At 39.2% G+C, this 22211-nt stretch overlaps 1 protein-coding gene across 2 annotated transcripts in view; it reads right to left on the bottom strand.

The window, feature by feature from the left end:
- Nucleotides 1–21904, bottom strand: part of VAPB (VAMP associated protein B and C) — a 52615-nt gene extending 30711 nt beyond the window's left edge. For both annotated transcript variants that reach the window (XM_032217694.1, XM_032217695.1), the window contains exon 1: nt 21474–21904. In XM_032217694.1, the coding sequence (XP_032073585.1) occupies nt 21474–21531 (58 nt within the window). In that variant the 5' untranslated portion in view covers nt 21532–21904. The remainder of the gene's footprint in view (nt 1–21473) is intronic.
- Between the last annotated feature and the right edge of the window lie 307 nt (nt 21905–22211).

Below are 22211 nucleotides of genomic sequence, written 5' to 3'. Positions count from 1 at the left end.
TAAAAAATACATCAATAAAATAGTAGTAATTGCAAGTGTTAAACATGATATTGATGTTTATGTAAGCATAAAAGTTAGTTTAGCAAAATGACATTTTGTGTAGCAAAATGTCTTGAGTGTGTCTGGAAGAATGTTTGTAACTTTTATGCCATTTATAGCCGAGTTTTCCTTTTTCTTAAGAAGAAAGTTAAACCTGACAGTTTTTGGTCTGGAGTTCTGCTTGGGCAACCCTAATAGTTGAGTGTCCCCATTATTTTAATTGTTTCATTGTTTAATTCTATTTTATACTGCTCCATGCGACATTAAATATGGTATGGATTGTGATGGCTTATAAATATTGTTAAATAAATAAGAAGGGAGGGGGGAATCTACATTCCTTTGAGGCTTCTGTGATTGCGAGAATCTGCTTCTTTGTCTACCAATGGATTTTATGAAGCTATACTAGCAGTATAGGAGGAAGAGGCTTTTTTTAGGGAAAAAAGAATGACGTATTATATTATTTAATAAAATCATTTGAATTTTAATCATCCATCTAACCATGCTAGAGCTGTTGATTCTGATGTTCAGGCAGAAAAAAAAGAAAGAAAAACCTCATCAAATGTTTTTGGCCTTTGGGAGAAAAATAAAATAAATAATAACAACAAGAAAACTTTGATAATGCTGCTATAAGGACAATATCTAGTCTTGGGAGAAAGCAGTAATTAAGCAACTACTAGTATTTAACCCTCATTGAGATACCATCATAGAATTTATTTGTTGAAAAAATAATAATTTGCAAGGAGATGAAAGAAACATTGCTCTTTTTTTAAAAAAGTGATGGGGTAAATTATATAGCTATTTAATTCTTGGTTAAGAAATCGCAATTCCAAAACATCTGGAGGGCACCAGGTTGGAGAAACGGATGAGAAAAGAATTGTGTGGCCAAGCCAGTACTTTAAACAAAGGATGAATCATAATGGAGGAAGGGGAAGGGAGGTGAATGTTTTCCAGTTAACAAGGATGTATGCTGCAATGATGGAGTCGTAATTAAAAACTTAAGCAACATTTTTTCTATTAAAACCAGAAAGGGAAGCCAAAAGCCCTTAATGTGATTAAAAAGTACAGATGCCAAAAACTCAAAAATGCTATGCTTTGTTCTACAGTTTACTTATTCTGGATAAATTAATCCTATTCACTGAAATGTGTTTGTGCAAGGCCTTTGCTTATTAGGAAACACCTTCTACCCATCACTTCTGTCTTGTTCCCTATTCAGGCATGGAAGTACCAAGATATCTCAAGGTAGAAACTGGGAGAGCGTGAGTTATAGTCTAGTCTAGTCTTAGGCACAAACCCAGCTGGGTGACTTTGGCCCAGTCACTTTCTCTCAACCCTATGAAGGAGGCAATGATAAGTCATTTCTGAGAAACTTTTCCAAGAAAACTGCAGGGATTTGTCCAGGCAGTCTGCAAGAACCAGATACAATAGAACAAAGGGGGGGGGGGGACTAAAACACATGAATTTGTAATACGGTTTTGAGTTTTAAAAGAAAGAAAGAAAAAAAGATTGAAAGACTGAAAATAAAGCTTCTTGGTTATATGTAATGCGAAACAAAAACCCTATGAAGAACATTTACAGGTAGCCCACGTCTTACAACCAAAATTGAGCTCCAAATTTCTGTTGCTAACAGGGACTCGCCCCATTTTGCAACCTTTCTTGCTGCAGTTGTTAAGTGAATCAGTGCAGTTGTTAAAGTTAATAACACGGTTAAGTGAATCTGGATTCCCCATTGACTTTGCTTGTCAGAAGGTTACAAAAGGTGATCACATGATCCTGGGACACTGCAATTATCATCAATATGAGCCAACTGCCAAGTGGCTGGATTTTGATCATGTGACCATGGGGATTCTGCAATGTGTGAAAAACAGTCATACGTCATTTTTTTCAGTGCTGTTTTAACTTCAGTCACTAAATGAACTGTTGTAAGTCAAGGACTACCTGTACTTTTTTTAATTTGAATTTTGCTTTTCCTTCAGCAGTTCCGGAAAGTACCATGTTTCCCTGAAAATAAGACAGGGTCTTATTTTCTTTTGACCCCCAAAATAAGCGCTTGGCCTTATTTTTGGGGAGGTCTTATTATTTATGAGGTGCAGGGGGTGGCGAGCATAGTCACCTCATGGCTACTGTTGTGTTGCAATATTTTCGGGGAGGGCTTATTTTAGCGCATGCACTCAAAAGCCTGATTGGCCTTATTATCTGGAGAAGTGTTATTTTCGGGGAAACAGGATACACGAGTGCCCTTTCCTCCTCAAGAAAAGAAATGAAGCTTAGAAAGAGTGGCCACAAATCAGGATAGAGTGGAATCTGCATCTCCTCAGGACCAGCCTAGCCTCTAAATTCACTTCATTGCATTTGTCCACTATCTGATTCCAGAAGAGAGACTGAGATTTGATAGCAAAAAAAAAATAAAAAAAATAAATTAATTATCTTGCATATTTAAAGTGGCTGCTTCTTTAGGTCTTGGTTCAAACAACTGTTTCTTGTTATTGACAAGATTAACATTTAAAAGTAGACTCTCCAAGTCGACTGTTTCACCTGAGAATAAAATACACACACCGTTTTACAATTATATTGTGAAATTCTATATAAGCCAGAGGAGACAGATATTCTGAATGGCTCTCCATTGCTTCCAGCCCTGTTTGCAAGCTGCAGCAATGAGAGTCAGTGTTTCTGCAAAATGAAATCTTAAAAGAGAATTTATGGGAAAGGGTGGCAGGCCTGTTCTATGGACAAGGAGTTAAAGAGCAATGAAACAGCACTTGTCAGAAAAGGTGAACTTGTAATTTTGACACATACTGACCCAATTTTGAACAGCCAACACTTAAAAAAATCACAGGTTAGCCTTACCAAAAAAAGTCCAGTGTCCAGCCCTGTGGTCAAAGAAAGATAGAGGTTGTAAGGAAAAGGAAAAAGGTCAAAGCACCTAAAAGTAAAAGGCAGCCCAGTTCTCTACAGTAAAATAAAAAATGTTAACATTTATTATTAAATTCCAATATATTGCAATTTAATATTGCAGCTTAATAAACTTAAGAGGGTTTCAGGTTGGGAAAGACTGAGCTGTGATAGGAGTTCCCACTGCAGAGTTTCAAGATTAATTACCAAAGTTTAGACTGACATTAATTACGGGACCTCTTTTATTTCCTGTTCTATGGACAAGGTGTTGGTACAATCTACACAGCAATGCACAGCACTACTCAAGCATCATAAAACAAGATTAACAAGCTGCCAAGGAGTTGTATAACCATAAATATATTTCTGGCAATCACCTGCTCTTTCATTTGTGGACAGAGAGATGCCCTTCTGCATATATCAGATGATATTGATGGTAATGGAAAACTTCATGTCAGAGAAGAAAAGCAAATGGACTAGCTATGAAGTCGCCTTTTGCTTACAGAGGGATTTGCCTGAAGAAGGAAGGATTCATCTTCTTTTCAGTGAGAAGGCTAGGCCATAACAAAAAAAAAATTCCCCGTCCTTATCAGGAGACCCTCTTCAGGCTAGAAACTTCCTGTTGTTTTCAATTTCGGTAATGAATCAGGGGGGAGGGGGAGGAGAGGGGGAGCTTCATTTTTCTTTGCACATTAAAACACAATCTGTAGAGATTTTCAGTCATCCGTTTCATGGTTGTCCCAAAGGTGCTTTTTCAGGAGGCAAATGACCAGCTGTCTGCAAGGAATATAAATTCTTCCATTCCCCATTATCTTGTCAGAGCTAAAGAAGCTTCTTGGATGAGAAGCAAAATGTCTTCAAAATCAAAACACAGCTCGAAGAAGGCAATTACCGAACAGCAACTTACTATATCAATGAAGAAAGCTGCTTCCTCCCAGCTTGTTATGCACTAACCAGCTATGGAGTAAGGTGTGGGAGTAACTAATGATGGAAAAGCCATCAGTAAAGGTAGAAGCCAACATGAACCTGTTTTACTAAGCAGCAAACTGCAATGTTCCTCTGGCAATTGTAACTTGGCAACAACTACACAGTAATGAGGAAGATCCAATTGCATCCAGCAACACCCACCTTTTTCTCATAGATTCAAAGGTAGAGAGTAGAAATGATGCCACAGACCAGGAACTCTTGCAGCAAAAAAGCCATTATCTGCTAATATGAGGCTTGATCTTCTTTAACCGGAAGCTCTACCCATAATGCAATGGTGTGAAAAGTGTGAAAAACTGTCATAAGTCACTATTTTCAGTGCCACTGTAACTTTGGTCACTAAACAAAATGGTTGTTAGTCGAGAACCACCTGTACTAAATTATTTTTTAGAATTATATCTCAACTAGGACTCCATAAGTAGCTATGAATCAGATGGCTGCATAGGTGAGATATATTTTATGGACCCATGTCTATGAAACTGTTCTTCAAATATTGGACCAAAGAAAATATTCCATGAAATATACAAGAAATGCATGTGTGTTTAGAATTATACTATCGAATAGCTAAAAAGGAACCATTCAAGCAAAATGTCCAACTTCCTATTTAGCCCAGGAATCAAAATTAAAACATTCCAAACAGATGAATCCTAGCCTGTTTGAATTCATTCACTGAAATACAATTAGTCTGGTTGTCTAAATTATCCTAATAGGAAAACCATCCTAACATTTAATCAGAATCTGTCCGCCTTTTTATAATTTCAGACCACTGTTTCAAGCCCTGCCTACACTCTGAAATCATGGAGAACTGATCTCTACTTTCTTATCTGCAACATTTCTCGAGATTCCTGAAGAATGCTATTATATCTCCCAAAGTTAATGTCATCCTATGATTCAATCAAGTCTGAGCTGGAAATCCTGCTCCTTCAACCAGGTCTTCACAATTATCTGGTGCAAAACATATTCTGGGAGCAAACCACATGGGAGTTATAGAGGAGAATAAATATAACTTTGAAGGAGAAATGTAAGACCCATTCACTAACCATTATACTAAGGCAATGTTAACTCAGTCCTGGGAAGGAAGAGTGGGTGAGAAAGAAGCTTAACTCTGGCTTGATTCTGTTTGGTATGAAAGAGGCAAAAGGAAACTCTTGTCAAATTCTCAGTATTCTGTTATTATACTACTCAACCATAAAATAACATTTCAATAGTCATTCTGGAGTCCATTTCCTGACAAGATGACATTATCCTTTGAGAACGTTGGCAAAGGTTGTCCGGCACCTATTGCTGTCTTTGGCAGGGAAATCACTGAATGAACCAAACTATAAGGGTTCTGTATTATACAATTAAGGGCCCTACATTTGAATGTGCATACATTTTGGTCAGATGTTCATTGTGCTTCAGAACTTTGCGGTGCAGATAGTAGAAAAGAAGAATTTGATTCCTACCACAGAATGACACAATCAGAAATACTTTCTCCTTTCTCTGTAATCTTCCTAGGAGGAGTAGGGGAAAACTTCATCAAGATCCAGAGGTTGGTCCTGATCATGATCCTGACGGCCTACAGAATTGTGTTCTCATTCACATCAGTTGCCCACTAATGCCAGTGGGAGTTTTCCCAGCAACACTACAATTCCTGATTATAGCAGATTTACATTCTGTATCTCCTTTTACCAGATTGCAAGATGGTTTTCAGAGTCCAGTATATGACAAACCTTAGGCCCAGCAGAGCAACTGTGCATTCAGGAGCTAAATAACAATAGATACTTTAAAATGATGGTATTATACTTAACCAATTTCGTTGTATACATGATGTACAATGACAATAAAGGCTGTACTACTGTTAGGTAAGCTGCTTTCTTGCAGATTGCAGGTTCCTAATTATTAAACGAAGCTTAGTAACTAAATACTGGAGAGCTATTTGATCAAAGAAAAGAACAGGTTCTGGTCTGATGGCTGCACTTTTATTCCAGTTTGAAAACCTAGCAACCAAATATAAGGTCAAATACCAAAATCCCTGTTCTGTCTCCAAAAGCCATCCAAACTTTGTGAAGGGGAATCTGACAGGTACAGTTTGCTAGCAAAACATTTCTTTATACTTTAAAATGTCTAATTAGGAAACAAATGACACTAGAGGAATATATGGAGGGACTGCCTTGCTTCCTTTTGTAAGAATAAAAGCCTACATTGAGAAAAAAACATTTGCTTCCATTACAAATGCCTCTTTGCGGTGACACTACTACTGTAAGTTTTCTGATTACAGAAAAGCTGGTGCTCATTTTTGAACCTTGACACAAGTAGAAATTGCGAAGAATGTTTATAGCCTTGAGCTCCCACCCCACCTTTCAGAATAAAACTAATCAGCAAACAGGAATTTGCAGTAAAAAGATTAACAACCGAGTCTACTGTAATCGTTAAATCTTAGTGGGGATAGTACAATCATTTAGCAAATTCTTTTCATCCAGCCAAGATACTAGAGGACACATACAAGATCTCAAGGGAGCTCATGAATTGGTTGTCCTGTTCTCTTAACTGTAAATGCTTTTCACATGCACCCTCCCACCCTCAATGAACAATGCTTACTAAATTCATTACAGACCTGCTACTGGAATCAAGAAGTCACTTCCATTGTAGAATCTGAGCAAACGTGGATGTTAAATGTGCATATTAAGCAGCTGCCTCTTGAAAAATTGAAAATAGCAAAGAAAGAGAACTTAATACTGATTTTTCATGTACTAAACATTGTATAGGTAATCCTTGGCTTACAACAGTTCACTTAGTGACCATTCAAAGTTACAACAGCAGTGAAAACAGTATCTTGTAATAGTTTTTCAGAGTTATGCTCTTTCTAGTATCTCCATGTTCAGGTGATCAAAATTCAGAAGCTTGGCAACCGGTTCATATTTATGACCGTTGCTGTGTCCCAAGGTCATGTGATCACGTTTTGGGACCTTCTGACAAGCAAAATCAACAGGGAAACCAAATTCACTTAACAATCGGGTTACTAACTTATCAACTGCAATGATCCACTTAACAACAGCAAGAAAGGTAGTAAAATGGGGCAAAATTCACTTAACAAATGTCTCATTTAACAACAGAAAAGTTGGGCTCAATTGTAGTCTTAAGTCAAGGACAACCTGTAGCTGCCACCTCCCAGCTAAGATGATGTTATTCTTTTGCTTTCTTTAAAGGCAGGATGTATGAGTCAAACATGCAGTATTCAAATTCAATTGCCTAACCTGAAAAAAACAACATGGAGCCCTTGCTGGTGTTTTTCAGCCAAATTGCTGTGCTGCTGGAGCTGATGAAACCTGCAGTCCAAAGAATCTGAGATAGTATCAGGCTACCTATGGTATATTTTGGTAAAATAATTCAATTCTATATAGGAAAGCAGCAGAGAGATGCAAATATGTTCCACTTTGATTTTATATGGTCAAGACACTTCATTATGCCTACAGTTCTTTTCATGTTTGATAATCCCCACACTCCCACTCCATTAGTAAGATTGGGAAGGAGATTGGATGCTCATACCCTTCACAAAGACAAACCATAATCTGACATATTTAGATTCCAAGTATTTGTGGTCCTCAATATCACTTGTGTCATCAAATCCTAGGGATAAAAATGGGAAAAAGTTGCTGGGATTACAAACAGCAGTTCCTCCTAGAATCATATCCAGAGGTGGTATTTAGCCAGTTGTGACCAATTCTCTGAACCGGTAGTGGAAATTTTGAGTAGTTCGAAGAAATGGGAAATACCACCTCTGGCTGGCTCCGCCCCCATCTGTTCGCTGCCTCCAGAGTCCCAGCTGACCAGCGTTCTGGCTGATCGGCTGGGTCTTCTTCTGTTGCCCTGCACAGGAGAACGGAGCTGGAAAGCAGGTTAGTGGGGTTGGGAGGGAATGGGGATTTTGCAGTATCCTTCCCCTGTCACGCCCACCATCATGCCACGCCCACAGAACCAGCAGTAATTCTGTTTGAATCCCACCACTGTCCAGTGCCACACATATTTATATATAAGCAGCCAACATAAGATATAAGCATATATCTATATATAAGCTTTGTTACTTGTGGAGTGTAGGAAAGATGATTTGACAAAAAAGGGGAAATACATCTTAGTAACAAACAGATAACATTCAGAAGCTGCTTAAACACTTCCCTAAATCACCGAAGTATACAAAGATTTGGACTGGCAAGATTCTGATGTTATAGCTAGACTCAATAAAAGAAGGCCTTCCTATGGGGTTGGTCCCTTGGTCTGGTCTATCTAATAGTACTTCCTACCTGGAACCTAAAGCCTTATGCTGTAGTTGAGATAGAGATTCAATTATAAAATCTATCTTGGAAAAGATGATCCAGGCGACTACAGGCAGCAACCAAATAAATTATTATGTTTGCTGTCCATTTTATTCAAACATGAGGAAGTGTAGGAGAAGGACAAATATTATTGATGTTCATTTATTTAATAGCAGCAGGAGAAACCTGCTTTCCTGTCAAATTAAGAATTCAGATTTGTACTTGCATATGCAGTTCATCCCAGTAAGTGGTACCTTTCAAAGCAATAAGCAATAGACTACAAATATGCAAAGAATTTCATACAATCTGGCTTTTGTTTGACTGGCTGATGTTAGCATGTACTAAAAAATAAAAACCACAGACAAAATTAATCCAATACAGTTACCCATGAATACTAACTCGTACTCATTTTTACTCTTTCCACAAATATTTATTCCTTCCAGAGATATTGCAGAAAGATTTTGTATTTATCAAATTTAGAAGGCTGTTTGTCACAAACTTCATCCTCCCTCTGTCAAAACTGGAACTGATCACAGAGAAAGAATCACACAATATCATAAAGACTCAGTCTACCATTAGAAGCATTCTTTTTTTCAGCAATGTCAATTATAACAATTAAAATGAATAAAATGGATGATAGAACTTCATGCAAACATTCCTGCATGAGCAAAGTAGAGCTGGAGAAGATAGATCAAAGTGTTCCCTATTTGTGAGAGATGTATTACCAGGTTGGGAAAGGCAAGTATAGAATATTCCTGAACTAAATTCCAGGGACGAATTGTCACGTGAATTGCTCTGAAGCCTCACATAAAAGTTATGTTAAGGCAGAAAATAGGTTGTATTTTTATTTAAAAACTACTTTTCAAACAGTTAGACATGTCTAATTTAGCAGACTCTGGCTGGAAGCAATAATCTTGGCATATACCTCTCCCAAATTCATGGGGAATACAACCTTAGATAGGTATCACCTGTCAAACTAGCAGTATCATAAAACAAAGCAACTACAACTAAACTGCATTAGGCAGGCTTCTGATTTTTCTGAGAAAACTGTTTTGCCTTGCATTAAACAAAATCAATACATATGCTCTCTGTGAATACATGAGTTTAGGATTGTTCTGCTAAAAATAAAAGAAAAGCAATATCTCTAACAAATTAAGCTCAACTGTGGGCAATTTAATGGACACTTCCAAACTGTTTTCTTGGCAAGAATATGTGAGTGGTTTCTTGCTGCCTTTTTTCAAAATATGTTTTTCAATTTCCCAGTCCAGGTAACAAACTTGGGACTTCCTGATGCCTTTCTTCCATATACTAAGATGTTTGACCTTGCTTAATTTTCTGAAATAAAGCAAGATTCATTAGGTATACTTATCCAATGTTATTAATGTCTTTGCATAATGACAACAATATGAATTTTGGTTCCTACAAGCCTTATTATGTAAGCAGTACAAAAAATACTAATGTGAATCATTCTCAGAAAGAACAAATGAGTAAAAATATGTGTGATAGAATGGACTGTTTAGGCTATCAAATCTAACACTCCTCCCTGCTTGTTTTGTTGCAATAGTATGAGGTTTAGTTCAAATATGTTCACATTGAAGGATGTTTAATCATGGTTTGATGGATTAACTAATGCTGAGGACACAGTGACATTTTACCCCATCTCTAGAGATTGTTGAAACTTGAATGCTCTTACTATAATATGAAAAACAAAAAACATTCAAATATTCTACAACCTTGGCTGCCATTATTATGTAAAAACTCAAGCCATGTTTTCAGATGGCACTGGGCTTGAAATACTGGCATCACTACAATTTCTGGCCTTAGGTGGAACTGCATTTTAGAGTGATTAAATAATCTGTACTTCATCAGCAATCACCTTACTAATTAAAAGGAAATGTATGCTGATGAGTTATTCAGTAAAGTAATTAATAAGCCACTCATGAAGTATTTATATGGATATATCATAAAAAGAGTTTTCAGTTCAGGAGCAAATTTTTCCCCCTTTTCAGTTTTTCAGCTGTTAGTTACTAAACAATGTAACCTCTTAGTTTGGTTAGATTCACAGAGTAAACTGATCTTGCTTTCACAACTATTATTGGTCCCAGGTTCAGTGGATTTTGAATGGTATTGTAGATAAAATATAGATAAGGCTAATTTATTTATACTGCATAGTTTTTTTCTTTATCACTTGCAATAATTTTATTATTAACCTCTTCTATTGATTGAACAAAAAGCAAGCTGGTTGTTATGGCATATGATAAAGCATATGCTTCTATCTATCCCATGCTGAGGCCACTGGGAAGACGGTGGCGGGGAGAGACATCATTTTGCTTTCTAGTAGTACAGGAGGGCTGGAAAGATCTTCGTGTCACTGTTCTCTTTTTTACTAACCTTTTTAAAGAATTATTTTTAGAATAAATATCTTGGCACATTTTTCTTTTCAAAGAGGTAGAAAAACAAATAGGCTGGGAAACCTCTTACAGGAATGGAAAAGGGTGTATTCTAGATGAACAGTCCAAAGATATTAATAACACTGGATAAGTATACCTAATGAATCTTGCTTTATTTCAGAAAATTAAGCAAGGTCAAACATCTTAGTATATGGAAGAAAGGCATCAGGAAGTCCCAAGTTTGTTACCTGGACTGGGAAATTGGAAAACATATTTTGAAAAAAAGGCAGCAAGAAACCACTCACAAAAGTCAGAGAGTTGGAGAAATATGCAGGATGCCAAGGGAACACAGTAAGAAGCAACAGAGACCAGATAGTTTTTTTCAGTGATGGTGAATCTTTTCGGCACAGAGTACCCAAACTTGAATGCGTGCGCGCCAGAAACCTGAAGACCAGCTGGCCAGTGTGCATGCATGCGCCAGCCACCTGATCTTCGGGTTTCCAGCATGCATGCCAGCTGGCCTTCGCACGTGCCAGAAACCCAAAGACCAGGTGGCCAGTGTGCGCATGCGCACCGGCCAGCTGGTCTTTGGGTCTCCAGCGCTCCGGCATATGAGAAGACCAGCTGGCCGGTGCACATGCATGTACCGCAAACCAGAAGAGCAGCAGGCGACAGCGCACGTACCCACAGAGAAGATTCTGCGTGCCACCTATGGCATGCGTGCCCTAAGTTCGCCATCACGGATGACGCCATCATAGGGGAATCAAAGGGAAAAGCAACAATAAGATATGGTTGTGAATGGCAATATAATCAGAGTTGAAGAGAAGATTGATGGAAATGAGAGAAAGAGAATAACAGTAATCATAGGCTGCATTCAGCATCCTGATAGTCCAATACTACTCAGCAAGTACATGTTCTCTTAGTGCTAGGAAGATGGGGGAAGGGACAGGCAGGTGAAAGCTGCAGTACAAAAGGAAAGGGCTCAGGTAAATAACCCAAAAGGCCCACCCAAAATTTCTTATGCCCAAAGCCAAAAATAGCTCAAAGGTTCTAGATTTCATTTAATCCAGACCAAACTGGCATGGCTGAATGCCTTGATCCACAATTTATTTGTTTCATGTACAGAACAAATTTTCCTCTTTGTCTGAGGGCATTCAGACCATAGCTGCATTGGTATAACATGGCTGCATGACTGAGAAAGTATAAAAAAACAATCCAATCGTGTCTCATTCCTTCTGGACCCAAATCCAAGCATGAATATCTAATTTAAGAGATCTAATCACACAGTCTATCATGTTATGCTTGTCTTTCATTTTTCCCTATTACTCTATGAATAACTTCATGTAAGTTTTCAATCTTTAAGGAGTGGACTAATTCATTCTTTGCAAATCGTCAAGTTGAAAGGATGGTATTATATAAAAAGCACCAAATTGATAAATAAGTGGCATAATTAAGCTTCACAGACATTGTTCACACTTCTACTAAATGGTCTTGATAACTGTAATCTTTAAATCAGTGGTGGGTTGCAGGTGGTACGCCCCAGTAGGGGTGTACCGGAGTCTGCCCGGAGCACCAGATATCATTCTGGTACGGTGCTCCGGAGGGCCCCCCGTCCAAGCTCCTTTCCTGTCTTTTAAGCCTTTAATGTTTCCGCACATGCCACATATGGTGCCTGTGCAACGCTCTGCTGAGCAGCTGGAGCTTTGCGGAGGCTTGCGGAGGTGTCGCAGGCAGGTATGACGCTTGCGCTCACCACGCACGTCCATGTGGACGATGCCGGGCCCGTTCCAACCGTACTGGTTGGAATGGGATCAGGAACCTACCACTGCTTTAAATAAACACTGTGTCACTGAACTTTGGTTTCTGAGAAACTGCTTAAGTTTTCAAAATAATATGACAAAAATTAGCAAAGTTCCTTTTTTTTATTGCAGCAGACTAGAGGTTAAATGACTATTATTTATGAGATGATAATTTTCTAGAGTTGGGAAGACTGCATTCCCATATGGATTTCCTCAACCTGCAGACAGTGGAAATCCACTTTTAATACTATTTTTTCCTGAAGGAAAAGAATGGCAAAGACTTTGAGTTATGTACCCATTCACATCAGTTCAAAGCTGATAGCATTTTTGTAGATCATCCTTAAGATAGGGATGGATTTTAACTGTATCATGATTCAAAATGTTGATAAAAATATTAACATTTCAGGACTTTGAATTATCTTCATGAAGCCAAGAAAGTTGCCAACCTCTATGAAATTGACAGACCTAACTGGATTGAAGGAGATAAACCCAGTCTCCCATAAGCAGCAAGCCCTTTTAAACTTAATTTGTTGCTTCAGTGACAAGTGATATCTCGAAATTAGAACTTTTAAGCCTCAAGGGGTATCTGAATCATCACCTTGACTTTTAGGATAGGGATAGGGAACAGAGACTGCTGACAAGATTAAAAGCAGATTTAAACTGCAGAGAATTCCTTCTCCTCTTTTTAAAAAGAAATTAAGCTATATTGAGAATTCCACCACAATGTCTCTAATGTAAGCCAAGTATGTGAATAGGCTTTACTATGAGGGAAAAAGTCCTATGGGTTCATACCACCAAAAGTAAATCACTTCCAAATGTACCAAATTATATATGATCCTATTCATGGACAACTAATAGCAGATATTTCTGGATGCAACTGCTTGAATCCATTTGGGCTGAAAGAAAACGGGCTAATACTTTATCACAAGATCTATGCTTATTACCTCTCTGATTCCTTTTTGGAAGGCTCCATCTTTAAGCATAGGAAGAGAGCTGATAAGGGCTGTAATTGTTGCATGGCACAAATTAACAGTTAAATAAGATTGAGCTTCTCCCTAGAAGGAACTTAGTTTTTCCTTCTACCTCCATAGCATATCTAAGACTACTGAGTGGATTATTCTCTAATAATCTGTTTGAGATAACATTGCACACTAAAGCTAGAATTTTATGATGGACTTATATATGTCCTAATATTTCCAACATAAACTAATTCTATCTAATGCCTGAGCAGGTTACTACCACAACAAAGCAGAAGGACGGATGTTAACAAATCCTTTTACAAGCATTTTTTAAAAATGGACTATTATGCCCTTGGACTGTTTTATATGCTGCCAACGTATGTTAAGTGGTTGCATGTGGCAATTAACAGGAAGGAAACCAGTGTACCAAATTTCATATATCTGCTATCTGAAGTCATTTATTCCCTGATACAGATGAGTGTTATAACTGGCTGTTAAGAACCCTATAACACATTCAAAGAAAGCTTCTATATTTTTTATTGATACAACTGACCCTTTATAGACAACCTGCATTACTGCAACTGAAAACTCAGTTTACTCATCATCTCTTTCAATAAAATCAAGTCCTCCCTCGGTCAAGCTTGATTCCTGCTGCTACCTTGACATGGACCTATTACTTCCTTGGCAACTATGCATACGTGATTTGCTATTCACTACTTATGTTTTTACTTGCCATTCTAGTCTCTGCAGTTCTCAGATTTTCTGGTGGTCTCATAACCAGAACAGATTCTGATTAGCTTCTCAAGATCAATCTAGGCTGGTTAGGGGCTGCCATCTAGTTCACCAACTACTCTTTTGCTTTTAAGGAACTCAGATCAGTAAAAAAGAGGAAGAAAAAATGCAAAACAAGCTGACTTTATTCCTGGTTCATTATGCTTCCCTATGATTCTCTCAGAAAAGTTGTCTTTTCTCTATTTTCTATAAAAATATCTATGGGGCTCTGAAATATTATTGCAAATTAAGATAGCCAAACATAAATGGGAATTGATTAAAATAATTTAAAATACACAAAGGAGAAATGGCCAAGGCCGATCTCCAAGGTGCTGCCTACCTTTTCTTTAAAAAAGATTCCCAAAATAAAACCCTGTCTTTGGAGTCTCCATTACTGGAGATTTTCAAGCAGTAGTCAGACACTTTTCGGGCATTGTATGAATATTCCTGGCCTAAGCAGGAGATGTCCAAAAGGTCTTTTAATTCCATGAGTCTGTGAAGAAAGTCTATAGAAATCATCAGGATTAGGGATGGCTGGATAATTATAGCCAAAGCTAATATGACTTTTCAGTTTTAGAATGTTAAGAAAAATAGTATAGGGAGAGAAAAACTATATAGGAACAAAATTACACAGTTCATAACTATCTGTAAAATTCATCAATAATAATAGAATAACAGATTAACAGAGTTGGAAGGGACCTTGGAAGTCTTCTAGTCCAACCCGCTGTTCAGATAAAATGGTGCTCCAATCTCTTCTTAAAAACCTCAGGTGCTGGAGCATCTACAATTACTGGAGGCAAGTTGTTCAACTGGCTAATTGTTCTAAGTGTCAGGAAATTTCTCTTCAGTCCTAGGTTGCTTCTCTTTTTGATTAGTTTCCATCCATTGCTTCTTGTCTGACCTTCAGGTACTTTGGAGAGCAGGTTGACCCCCCTCTTTGTGGCAGCCCTTTAGTTATTGGAACACTGTCACTCACTGTCACCTCCAGTCCCCTAATCAACTGTTGCTGTTCTCTGCATTCTTTCTAGTTTCAAAATCTTTTTTATATTGTGATGACCGAAACTGGATACAATAGTCCAAGTGTGGTCTTACTAAGGCATTATAAAGTGGCATTAACACTTCATGTGTTCTTGATTCTACCCCTCTGTTAATGCAGCCTAGGCTTTTTTGCCAGCTGCAACACACTGCTGGCTCATATTTAAGTGATTGTTCACTAGGACTCAAAGATCCATTTCACAATTACTATTACTGAGCCTGGTACCACCTATTCCATACTTAGGCATTTGTTTTTGTTTTTCTTGCCTAAATGTAGAACCTTACTTTTTTCACCATTGAATTACATTTTGTTAGATGGGGCCCAGTGTTCAAGTCTGTCTGGATACTTTTGTGTCTTATTTTTGGAGTATTGGATATTCCTGCCAAGCTTGTATCCCACTGCATACTTTCCTCCATATAGATGCAGTTCCATGAAAGAATACACATTGAGTGTGGTTGGTCAAACATTTACAAATCCATCTGTGGTGGTGATGTCTACCCCACATATTTCTACCTTATCAAGTAGTAGGCTGTGGTCCACTTGATCTAATGCCTTAATGAAGTCCAAGTAAATTATATCCAGTGAGTTTTGGTGGTCCATTAATTTTGCCCCTTTGTCAATGAATAGAATTATGGCATTATCTCTTTTTGAAAAACCCATGGTGGCTTTCAATTATGACTGTTTTCCTCAAGGTGTTCGCAAATTCATTGCTTGAATTATCTTTTCCAGAATGTTTCCAGGTATTGAGGTCAAGATGATAGGTCTATAATTTCCTGGATCCATTTTTTCATTTTTGAAGATGGGAACTATATCAGCTCTCTTCCAGTCATCTGGTCCCCAGGATTTTTGAAAGATATGGTTTATTTTTTCTGAGATCAAAACTAATGCCAATTCCTTCAGAACCTTGGATGTAATCCATCTGGTCCTGATGATTTGAACTTGTTTAGAGTGAATAGGTGTTTGTTCTCTTACCATTCTCTTATTTTGACTTGGCACCCCTACTCTGAATTTTACAGTATTTTTTATAACTTGGATTGTTTTTTCCTTTTGTGTATAGACAGATGCAAAAAATGAGTTAAGCAATTCTGCTTTCTTCTTGCTTTTCATCCACCCTCTCTGTGTCTTTTTCACCCATTAATGGACTAATTGTTTCCTTGAATTGTTTCCTTTTTTTAACATGCTGAAAGCAGCTTTGTTATTAATGACTTTTGTCATAAATTCTGAGCCTTAACTTTCTTGAATTCATCTTTGCAGGTTCAGGTATTTGCTGATATTCTGCCTTAAATATGTGCCCCCCATTCCATTTTTTATCCTTTTTGTCTTTCAGTTTATCAGAGTTCTTTGTGCAGCCATGCTGGTTTTTCTTTTGAGATCTTATTTTCTTCTTGATTGGAATTGTGGAATTGTGCTAGACTGGGTTTTTATAATCTCACTTTTCAAAGTTCCCAAGCTCCTTGGGTTGTTTTCCAATTTAGGATTCTATCCCTGGAATCCTTCTCAAGTTCTTTCCAAGTTTCCAGTTTTCTTGAAATGCAAGATTCTAGTTTGACTTGGTTCCGTTGTTTGAGCGTACATAATGTTGAATTTCAATACTGCATGGTCCCCTCCTACGATTTTTATTACTTCAACCCCTTCTATCATTTAATCTGTTAGTGAGAATTAAGTCCAGCATGGAGAACCCTCTAGTTCCTTTTTCTATCTTTTGGGAGAAAAAGTTGCCTGCTAGATTTGTAAAGAATCTGTTTGATTTTCCACTAGGTACAGAGTTTATTTCCCAGTTGATGTCAGGTTAAAGTCCCCCATTAATATTGTGGTGTGCTTCCTGCATATCTAAATTAATTGACCAGCAAACAGTTCACATATTTCCTCTGATTGGGCTCAAACCCACTCATTGTATTCAATATGTTTTTCATCATTGTTCTGTATTTCTGTAGAGATCTAGTTATTTATTATATATAGCACAACACCTTTTTATTAAGTCTGTTTCTTTTAAACAATTTAAATCTGCAAAAACATCTTCAAAAATATGGCTTTCTATAGTGTAAGTTGAAAAAGAAGAAAAGGATATTATAAAGGGGGAGTGATATGCAAAATCATGTCTACATGTTGTTGTTCTGAGGACAGAGACTTTATTTTTAACTGCAACTCACCTCGCAGTGCTTTAATTTGAAAATGAAAAAGAACACATGCAATATAGGAATGGAGAGAGTCCCAGGTCACCAAGGAAAACTATACACAAATAGCTTAGAACTGTGTCAGGAAAGACAAAGTTCAGAATGAGGTGAAGCTAGGAAACATTAAAAACAGCAAAAATGGTTTCTTCAGATGTGTTCAAAATAAAAATGAAGAGGTAGCATAGTGGCCATTCAATTATGACAAAATGCTAATATCAACTGAGGAAAAACAGAACTTTTACTATTAGTATTTTAATAAGAGCCAAGGTGGCGCAGTGGTTAAATGCAGCACTGCAGGCTACTGCTAGATCAGCAGGTCAGCGGTTCAAATCTCACCGGCTCAGGGTTGACTCAGCCTTCCATCCTTCCGAGGTGGGTAAAATGAGGACCCAGATTGTTGGGGGCAATATGCTGACTCTCTGTAAACCGCTTAGAGAGGCCTGAAAGGCCTATGAAGCGGTATATAAGTCTACTGCTATAATAATTTGAATAAAGAAATTTATAATTTATAAAATTTGTAGGTAACAGCATGGAGCAGAATTATTTTCTAACAGAAATAAAATTCAAAATTGCCAACTGCATTTTAATCTAACTTATGGTATAAACTCAGCCTAATTGCATCCGGTTCTACTTCAATGTGTTATAAGAACCCATAACATTGGGTAAATTATGGTTCAGTTGCCCATAGGTAAAGATGTCATACAATTTCCTCCTCCAGGATTGCCAAAACTCTTTTAATTCTACCAATAGTACTTTGTATGAAATATGTGCCATTGACTGCCTGAACTGCCATTTGTTGTGTCCTTGTGTGAGGACATCTCTAAAAGAGGGAGAGGACCACATGATCAAAATAAGCTTTCTGTGCCACTTGAACCAGGCCACAGGACAAACCCAGAGTTAGACTCAAGATTTTCTATAACTGATTAAGTCCAACTATCATGATCATTCTGCCACTGGATCAAATATCAGAAGCCAGAAATGCAATGAACTGTTTGCAAGTTGATACTTTGAGAATAAAGGTCTACTCAGCAGCAATTCTGAGTCTCTATGTAAGCCTGCCTGGTTAGGATTACCAAGCACCAGCTGAGTTAAGGTTGTTAACATAATACATCTGGATGGCCTTCAGCCAGATCAGGCTTAACAAGCACCAGATGAATCAGGGCAGAGTAATTGCTGCCTCCAGTTTAAAGCTTTCTGCTGGAGGATAACTCATGATTGTAGAGTTATGTGGTCACTTGTCCCTACTTCCTGATAGAGCTCCTTACTGTACAAATGCTTTACAATCTGGAGCCTGACCTTTGATCTCCTGCCTTTGGCACTGCAACTCATTTCAAAATAGGCTTTATCATATGATAACCATGGTTCTGCGATTTCATGATGCAGAGCAGAGAATCACTTTAAATTATATACAATGGGGGGGGGGACACAGACAACAGCCTAACAGACTTTAAATTAGCAATATTAACTATAGTAATATAAGAAGTTTTTATATATACAAGTTAAAAATGCTCAAATGATTGTTTATAACACAGGGCTGAAACTCATCAGATGTTGCTCAATCACACGAAGTCCTAATAGCATACAAATGACTTATCACATGGATGTTGTCATGCAAGTTAACATTTCAGGGTGTGCCTGGGGAAAGTTGATTGCATCTTGATTTCTTCAGATGAAAGACTCCTCTACTATGTATACAAGGTATTCTAAAATTTCAGTATTGGTTTTGAAGCTCACCTATTTATTCTGAGCACAGGGATATGTGTATTTATCCATCTGATAAAACACAATTTGAATGAAGAAACACCATCCTCTTCATTGTATCAACTTTTTAACTACAATTATGCTTAACAGCAGTATTCCTCAGATATGTTAACTCACATAAAAGTGAGATGGGGTGGTTGTATAAATCAAATGATTCAACAAACGTATAACTGAAACTACACAATTCAATGTAGTTAAATACAAACCTTCCTCTATAACAAAGCTAAATTAGTATTTAAGCAAACATATAAAGGAGTTAGCCAAAACAAGTACTATTTATAAGTACATGTTTAAAGGATAAGCATAAGTATTTGACATTTATTTGTTCTAAAAAGCATGCAGCTTAAAACAGAGCTAAAGTTTGTTATTAAAATACCTGCAACAATATGCCAAGTAAAAATATTTTAGGTGTACTCATTATAAATGAAGGCTGTTTAAATTTTACAAGCAGCTCTTTCCACTGTAGGATCAGAGGTTAATGTTTCATTTCTAAAGGGCATAAATAATAATAAAATCTCAATATAAAATTAAGAGATTGTCTCTGAAAGACTCTTCCAATGCTAAGGGTGTTTGCTTTCTTGCATGGAAGCTAACAAAAGACAAGAAAATGACTGGCATGTCTAAGGGATGAAATTACACTATTAAGAGTGTTTGAATTCAAGGAAAAATAAAGGGAGGCATTATAGAACCATTTAATATTGTGCAAAAGATGGTAAATATAAATAGGGGGAAAAAAGATCCAGAAGGACCAAATTACACAAAGGGGAGTTTATAACAGAAACACCATGTTACACAAGCCCTAATTGAACTATGGAATTCAAAGCCACAAGATGCAGCAAGGCCTCCAATCTGGACAGCTTTGTAGGCACATTATCAAGTCCATGGAGGATAATAAGGCTAACAATGGCTAATAGTTATCTTCAATATCTGAGACAGTAAGATTCAAAGTGTATTAATAATTGCTTGGGTATACAAGAAGCTTGGTAATGAGTATCTAGGTATATGCTGCTTGTAGGCTAACCAAAGACACATGCTTGGCGCTGTTGGAACAGAAAGCTGGATTAGGTCACACCTTTATTTCATCCAGCACAAATGAAAGAAAATAAAAGTTGCAGTATGTTATATCTTAGAGAATTACAGAAATCTGAAATGTAAATAAATCCAGCTCTGCATGCTCAGGTCTACTACCACATGACTTTATAGATGTCTCTTAATATTTTAGACAGATACATGACTAAAACCCAGCAAAACACAAAATTGTCTAGGATCTTTTAACCAAACCTTTCTCATTCTCAAATGCACAATTACTGGCACACCACCCACCCACCCCCATTTAACTTTACTTGCTGTGGTGGAACTTGTGAGTAAAATGCACATGACTGCACCAAGTATCCATAAGTAACACAACAAAACAGTGTACAAATCCAGTTTAGGGAGAACAGTGTACAAATCCAGTTTAGGGAGACAGTGTACAAATTCATTTTAGCGATTTCCAGCCGGTATTTTTGATCCGAAACGATTCTTACTAAAACGAATGCCCTCTTCCTTACGGAAACCTACTCAGAATCAAGCTAATCGATTCCGCAGGAGCAACAGAAAAACCGTGACAAAGACCAGCGTTATTTAATATATTTTTTGTAATTTTTTAAAATAATCCCTTTAATACTTTCAGAAGGAAACTAAGGAGTAAATCTCCTTGGAAGTAGGCTCGCCAACACATGATTATGTGCACAATTGTTGCACAATCCGCTTTGGCTGTTGTTCTCCCCCCCCCCCCCCCCGCTCCTTCTTAAAAAAAAAAGGCGACATCGGCAGCTTCTCTCCCCCGTTCCGCAAAGAGGGACCAATCTTTCTTTTGGGTCACCTTAAGCGAGGTCTGGAAGCTCCCCTTAGAAAGAAGGGGGAGGTAGGTGGGTCCCAAGCTTTGGGCAGACTGCCACCAAGTCGCCCCTCCGCCCACCATCTCCAGGGACCCGGGTAGGTTGGATCCGGGAAGCTTCACTCCCACCCGTCCCAAGCAGCACTCAGGCCCGAGGAGGCGAAGACGCCGACCAGTCCCCGGGTCTCCCTCCCGTCCGTCCCCCCCCGCGCCAGCGCTCCGGGGCCAGAAAGGGAGGCTTGCTGGAGAGGACACAAGACACCGCTCGGCCGCTCTCTCTTCAAGCGAAGGGCGTTTTGCCCCAGCGAGCCCGCCGCGGCCCCCGGAAAATGGCTGCCGCTGGAGCCGAGCCTTTCCAGGCAGAGCAGCTGCGGCAGAGCGCGCCTCCGGACCCCTCCAAAGCGGCTCCAACCAGGCGGCAGGAACCGTGTGTGTGTGTGTGTGTGAGGGGGGGGGGGAGACGGGAGACACTTCCGAGGCGGAGGGGCCGCCTCCCCGCTTACCTTTGAATTTGAGCTCGTGCTGCGGCTCCAAGATCAAGACCTGCTCCGTTTTCGCCATGTTAGCTCCCGCTCCTCCTCCTCTCCACCTCCTCGGCGGCGGCGGTTAAAGCACCAAGCGGGGCCGGAGGGAAAGCGGAGCAAACGCCAGTGACGGCCCTCAAGGAAAGGGGGGGGGGGGAAGAGAGGAGGAGGAGGAGGAGGAGGAAAGGGAAGGAGCCGAGGCGGAGGGCGGCCGGCGGTCCTTCCCCGACACGGCAAAGCGGGGCGAAAAAAGAGGCGCGGCGGAAAGAGGGGAGTGTGTTGCGGGGGGGGGGAACTAAAGCAGGACCCGCTGTGGCGGCTTGGGGCACGGCCAGAGAAATGAGCCGGCGCGCGCCCAGCACGCAAAGCTGACGCTTCCCACCCTCGCCAGGAGGAGGAGGAGGCGGAGGCGGGGAAGGACGCTGCAGCACGGGCGGGCCTGGGCTGACGGTGTGGGGAGGAGGAGGAGGAGGAGGGCGAAAGGGGGGACTGCAAGCTGACGTTTCCTGCCGGCCCGGGCGGGGCCTGAAGGCCGCCCTTCTCTCGTCAGGGGAGGGGAGGTTTTGCGCGTAACGTGGGAAGAGGTTTTTGAAGGCAAAAAAAAAGGGCGGGGGGAGGCGCGCAGGCGCTGCGCCGGTTTGAAGCGCGCCGGGCTATCGTGGCGCGCAAGTGGCGCCGCGTCCTGAGGGAGAGAAAAAAGAAAGGGGGGGGGGGTTG

This window comes from Thamnophis elegans, chromosome 5 (assembly GCF_009769535.1).
Source record: "Thamnophis elegans isolate rThaEle1 chromosome 5, rThaEle1.pri, whole genome shotgun sequence".
In the NCBI taxonomy this organism is placed as follows: domain Eukaryota; kingdom Metazoa; phylum Chordata; class Lepidosauria; order Squamata; family Colubridae; genus Thamnophis; species Thamnophis elegans.
Note: the sequence above shows the minus strand (reverse complement) of the source record. Positions and strands in the feature narration are given on the sequence as shown.